The following is a 5,651-nucleotide window of genomic DNA, read 5'->3' as shown; positions in this document are numbered from 1 at the left end:
AGGAAAGTCCCTTTAGGTTTTGATCTTAAGAGAAGTGATGTCAAAAAGAAGGGGCAGAAACACACAAGTCAAGAAAAGATGAAGCAGTGAAAACATAATGAATATCCCCAATTATGTGTATAAGTGTATATAAAAGCAGGCATACACCTGAAGGCTTTCATTCGGCTCATTCATACACTGGAACACTAGAAAAGCACGATAAATATTTTAAAAGAATATTTAATGACAATGAAAGGAAGTTCAAGAATATCTATACATCTATATCTATAATCTATATTATATTTTATGCATGAAAAAGCAGATATTGAAATATATTAAATACACATATATATCACATGAAAAACACTGGCACATACAGATGAGTACAATTCAAGAAGGCATGGGAGTCATTAGGATTGATTGCTGATAGCATTCAATTTCTTCTGTCAAATCATCTGCTTAGGGATTTTGTTTTTCCTGCAACCTAGCTGATTTATTTTTCTGGCAAGAGGGAAAAGGAAAGGCAGCGGGAATGCTTCCTTGTGATTAACAGCATTCAATTCCAGTGAAATAACCATGACAGTGAAAATGCCATTTGCAGTTCATGACACTGCACATGCACACACACACACACACACACACACACACACACACACACAAAAGAGGAGGGGGCGGGCCATGAGACTGCAGGGTAGATAGGCATACTCATTTTTTTTTTCTTTTTTACTAGCTGCACTGGCTAGCTGGCACAAATACAAACTGGTACAATGCTTATGAAAGGGAGCCTTTTGGCAACACACAGGGAAAGTCTTTGAAACGTCTATATGTGGATCCTGCAAGTCCACAGTTGAGGAGAGACCATCCAGGGTGCTAGCCTAGAGCTGGCTTGACAAGGAGGGATTCACTCATCAGGGCACGGGCACGCAGTGTTGGTTTTGAACACAGGGAAAGAACTAGGCACCACCTGAATGTCCAACAATGCGGGAATGATTACAGAAATGTTAAGGTCCATGGATACATAGGAGCACTCTGCAGGCACTGAAGATGACGTTCCATAAGCCTGTTGAATAGCATGGAAAGAAGTTCAATGCGCTGATTTCTGTTTGGTTTTAGTCGCTGAAAAAAGCAGGTTGAGAAACACCACATACATGAACCACTCTACGAGAATGTTAAAAGGGAAGGTGGGTGTGGGGTAAGAGGCAGAGAAGGGGCAAGCAGAGAGCTTGGAAAAACAGCACACCAAAGAAGATAAAAGAGGTTCTCTCTGGGTATTAGGATGGTGGGAAGCAATTACACTCTTGGTTCTTTCTCCCACATCAGACTTCCTTCTCCTTCCAGATAGTTCTACCATGAGTTGCATCACCTGTGCAGTAAACAAAGAGACAGAAAAAACGCTTTTAAGAATCAGACCAAGAAGAGGCACCGCGAGAAGAGGCAGCCTTCAACTTCTCCAATGGCACAGATTAGTGGGGTTATTCTCAGGGTCCTTGCTAGGGTTGGGGAGAAGGGCGGGGGGGGGGGAGGCTGAGGGGGTAGGAGGAGAGGATGGGAGAAGAGAGGGGCTGAGAGCAGAAGAGGGGATGGAGAAGCCAGCTAGCTCCAGGGAGAGGGGGATGAGGAAAGGAAGAGGGGGGAAGGAGAGGGAGGGAGGGTAGGGGAGAGAAAGGAAAGAGGAAAAGGGGGAGGGAGGCCGGGTGAAGGGGGGGAGGGAGAAACAGGGAGGGAGAGAGAAACCTGCACTCCCAATACAATACACTGCTGGTGGGTTGGGGGGGGGGGCGCGGGGGGCTGTAAACGGGGTGGGAGCCGAGATTTGGCTCTACTGGCTGGGTCCTGGGCTGTGTTCATCGAAAGGTGGCCTCGTCATCGGAGTCATCGTCGAAATCCTTGAGGTCAGCGCTGGTGGACTGGCGGGCCCAGGCTCCCCTTTCGGCCTCTCTCTCCTTGTGGGACTTGAATCTCCCCACAAAAATCTTGCGGTAGTTGAGAAACATGCCATTCAGCGCATCTATGGCCCGCTCGGCAGACTCCTGCTTCTGGAAGTGCACGAACCCGTAGCCCTTGGGCCCCTTTTCGTCACAGGCCACCTTGCAGGACAGGATGTTGCCGAAGGCCGAGAAGATGTTGTACAGCGCCTTGTTGTCGATGGTCTTGCCCAGGTTCTTGATGAAGACGTTGCCCACGCCGCTCTTGCGGAGCGACGGGTCCCTCTGGGACCACATGATGCGCACCGGCCTGCCATTGATAACGTCAAAGTTCATGGTCTCCAGGGCCCGCTTGGCGTCCACCGGTTGCTGGTAGTTGACATACGCGTAGCCCAGGGAGCGCCGGGTGACCTTGTCTCTGCAGAGGCGGATGGACAGGATGGGCCCTGCGGGGCTGAACTTCTCATACAGCATGGACTCGGTCACCTCGGGGTGCAGGTCGCCCACGTACAGCGACGCCGTGGGAAAGTCTGGGTTGCCATCGTCGGAGCCCCCCGCCGCGGCCTCCTCCTCTTCTGCGGCCAGGGCCGCCGCCAGCTCTTCATCCATGTCCACCCTCCCGTAGGAGGGCGACGCGGCAGCCTCCGCGGCGGCCCCCGTGGCCTCCGCCAGGCTGGCCTCCGAGGCTGCCACCGACGCGGCCGCGCCGGGGGCCTCTGCCTTCTCCCCGGCCAGAGCCGCCGCCTCCCCCAGGCTGGCCTCCGCCGCCGCCGCGGCCTCGGCCTCCACCTCAGCCTCCACCTCCGCTTCCGCCTCCGCCACGGAGGCCTCCGCCACCGCCTCCGCCACGGTCGCCGCCGCCGCCTCCGCCTCTGCCGCCGCCGCCGCCGCCGCCGCCGCCGCGGCGACCTCCGCCGCCACTGCCGCCGCGGTCGCCACGGTCACCGCTGCCGCCGGGCCGCTGCCGCGACCGCCTTTCCCGCGAGCTGAGGGGCGGAGGGGCGGCGAGAGCCGGGGGGCGCCGGGGCCCGGGCCGGGGGCTCAGCGCGCGGCGGCGGGGGCCTGGGGCCGGTCTGGCCGAGCGGGCGGGAGCGAGGCACCCGGGGTGGCGAGCGCCAGCCCGGAGCGCGCAGAGCCGAGTCTCCGCAGCCCGCCGCCTGCCGCCTGCCGCCTGCCGCCTGCCGCCTGCCGCCTGCCGCCTGCCGCCGCTCGGTCGTGGGCTGCCGTGCGGGGCGCGGGAGGCGGGAGGGCGGCGTGTGGTGGGGGCGGGGGGTGTTGGCGTCTGTGGTCCGGGCAGCTGGGAAGGCTTCTGTCTCTTTGGTTCCCCCTGTGGCTGCTGCGGGGCTGCGGGGCTGCGGGGCTGTCGCGGGCTGCGGGGGCGGGGTGGAGAGCGGGGGGAGTCGGGCTGGGGGGACCGGCACGCGGCCTCTGGGGCGCCCACGCGCTCGGCCGGAGGATGCCAGGGACGGGACCGTGAGCTGGACCAAAGGAATCCAGGTGCTATGTCTTCGGCGGGGGTGGGGGGGGGGGCAGTGCTCTGCCCCTTCCCCCGGGAAGGAAGGAAGGGTGCTGTGATTCAGCTGAGGACCTGGCAACAGGGGCTGAGGTGGCCTGGAAGCCAGGCTGGCCCTGCCCAAAGGAGGCAATCTACAAGCAGCATTCCAACCTCCAGGAGGCTGGCTGCCTTCCCCCTCTAAAGAGCTGCCTGCCCACCTGCCTGCACACCACACACACACACACACACACACACACACACACACACACCAGAGAGAGAGAGAGAGAGAGAGAGAGAGAAGCCAGAGCATTAGTATGCTCTCTCTCTACCTCTGTGTGTGCCCATATGTGTGTTTATGTGTCCATTTGTGGGTCTCTGTCTCTCAAAGTGACACAGAGCTTCAAGAGCATGCACTCTCTAATTCTGCCTCTCTGTTTCTGTTCTTGTCTCTTTTTCTCTCTCTGACACACACACACACACACACACACACTCACTCACTCACTCACACATCACCACCACCATTGCCACCCAGGATGACATAAGTTTTCCCAGCTCCCCACGCAGCCTGATGAGCCATTTTCTCAGCCTGCTCCCCCTTCCCACTGCCCCCACACACACTCAGCAACATTTCCAAAAGAGAGAAGAAAGAACACGCGCTCATTCATGATGCCCTTCCACAAACACTCTACCTAGAGCCTGCCCAGTCCCTGGGGATGCAGAAGTCCAGAAGACAGAGGACTAGGGGCTGCCTTTGAGCTTCTCCCGGGGAGCAGACAACCTGGACTGGAAACTGCACCCCACTCCACCCTCAGCCTCTCCCTGACTCTGCCCCAACCTCTGGACTGATGGGAACCTGGGTTCATGTCACAAGACAGCTTCAACTCCCACTGCCAGGTGGGAAGTGAAAATCAAGAGCACCTAGGGTCCATGGCAGCCCTCAGTGATAAGTCAAGGAAAGCCAAGCAGGGTCTGGGCAGTTTGGGCACTGGCTGAGAAGGGCCTGGTCTAGAGCCAGGTGCTTGTTCACTCTTGTCTATGCCCTTGAGGCTCTGAGGTTCCTGACCTGGACCAAGAAATGCACATCTCTGCCCAGAAGGCAAATGAGAACCGGACCTGGACTCTCTTCTCGGGATGACATGGAGAATCCATAGTCACCAGCTAGTGCTTCTGGCACTGGGGGGCTGGGAGTGCAAAAACACAGTGTGGAAAGGGAACTGTGAATGCAGGTGTGCTGCTCCTGTGGAGAGAGCAAGGAGGGCACACAGAGCCAGATGCTGAGGGGACAGGCAAGCTGACAGCCTTCAGGGTATAGACCTGAACAGGGACTGGAGTCCCAAGACCTCCTCCAGAAAGGAGGAGCAGATACTGAGTGTTCTGGAAGGAATGGAGGGCAGCTGTGCTGAAGGGGAAATGCCAAGTAGGCTGGGAAGCAGAAGGAGTAGTGCTCCATCCTTCAGGAGGGGAGGCCTGCAGGCAAAGGGATCGCTCTATGCCCCGGATCTGACAGCACCCACATGGCCACTGGTGCTCCTACCACATGACCTAGGCTGGACAAAGTCTCTAGGATCCTAGCGTGGGAGATAGCTGGGACTATAGATCAATGGGCTTTCTCGCAACTCAGCATGTGCAAGGAGAGAGGTGGTGTTATCAAAGTAGCAGAAAGGGATTTGAGCATCAGTGTGTGTACAAGTATGGGAGCCCCCACACACAAATCTGTGGCAGAACATAAAGAAAACTCAGACGGAACTGGCTCCAAAAGCGTCAGAACAAACTTTCCCTCTGTCTGCACTGCCGTTTCTCAAACAGGGGCTTCACGTTTGTCCTGAGCCAGTGGCACAGGATATGGTTTGAAGAAACAGAGTAAACATAACCCAAATCATGGTGTCTTTCCTCAGCACTTCTTGACTGCCCTACAGGAGCTCCAGTTGCCCTTTCACACAACAGAATCCCCCCACACACACACCAGCAAAAAGACTGAGTTGTTCTTTTTAAAATCTTTATTTGTAGTCAAATGTAATGGAAAAGGTTAAGTAGTGGGTTTCATCTTACAGGTGTCAGTATTCTTTGTTCTCCTTCATTATCATGAATTATCATTCATTATCTGCTGGGCCAAGCATTCCTCCAGCTTATCCCCTTCATTCTCCAGTTAACCCCTCCATTTGCCTTGTAGTCCTCTACTCTAGTTGAAAGCCATATTAAGATCTCTTCTTCGCCACGCATGACCCTCCTTTTAAGTCTCATTTCACACACAC

The 5,651-nt window shown here is 55.8% G+C and overlaps 1 protein-coding gene across 1 annotated transcript; it reads right to left on the bottom strand.

The window, feature by feature from the left end:
* Positions 1–211: 211 nt before the first annotated feature.
* Positions 212–2,755, bottom strand: Pabpc1l2b (poly(A) binding protein cytoplasmic 1 like 2B). The gene has a single exon (XM_055591991.1). It carries the CDS (start codon positions 2,511–2,513, stop codon positions 1,824–1,826), a length of 690 nt encoding a protein of 229 aa, XP_055447966.1. The 5' UTR covers positions 2,514–2,755; the 3' UTR covers positions 212–1,823.
* Between the last annotated feature and the right edge of the window lie 2,896 nt (positions 2,756–5,651).

This window comes from Psammomys obesus, unplaced genomic scaffold (genome assembly GCF_907164565.1).
Source record: "Psammomys obesus unplaced genomic scaffold, mPsaObe1.curated_primary_1811, whole genome shotgun sequence".
Classification (NCBI taxonomy): domain Eukaryota; kingdom Metazoa; phylum Chordata; class Mammalia; order Rodentia; family Muridae; genus Psammomys; species Psammomys obesus.
Note: the sequence above shows the minus strand (reverse complement) of the source record. Positions and strands in the feature narration are given on the sequence as shown.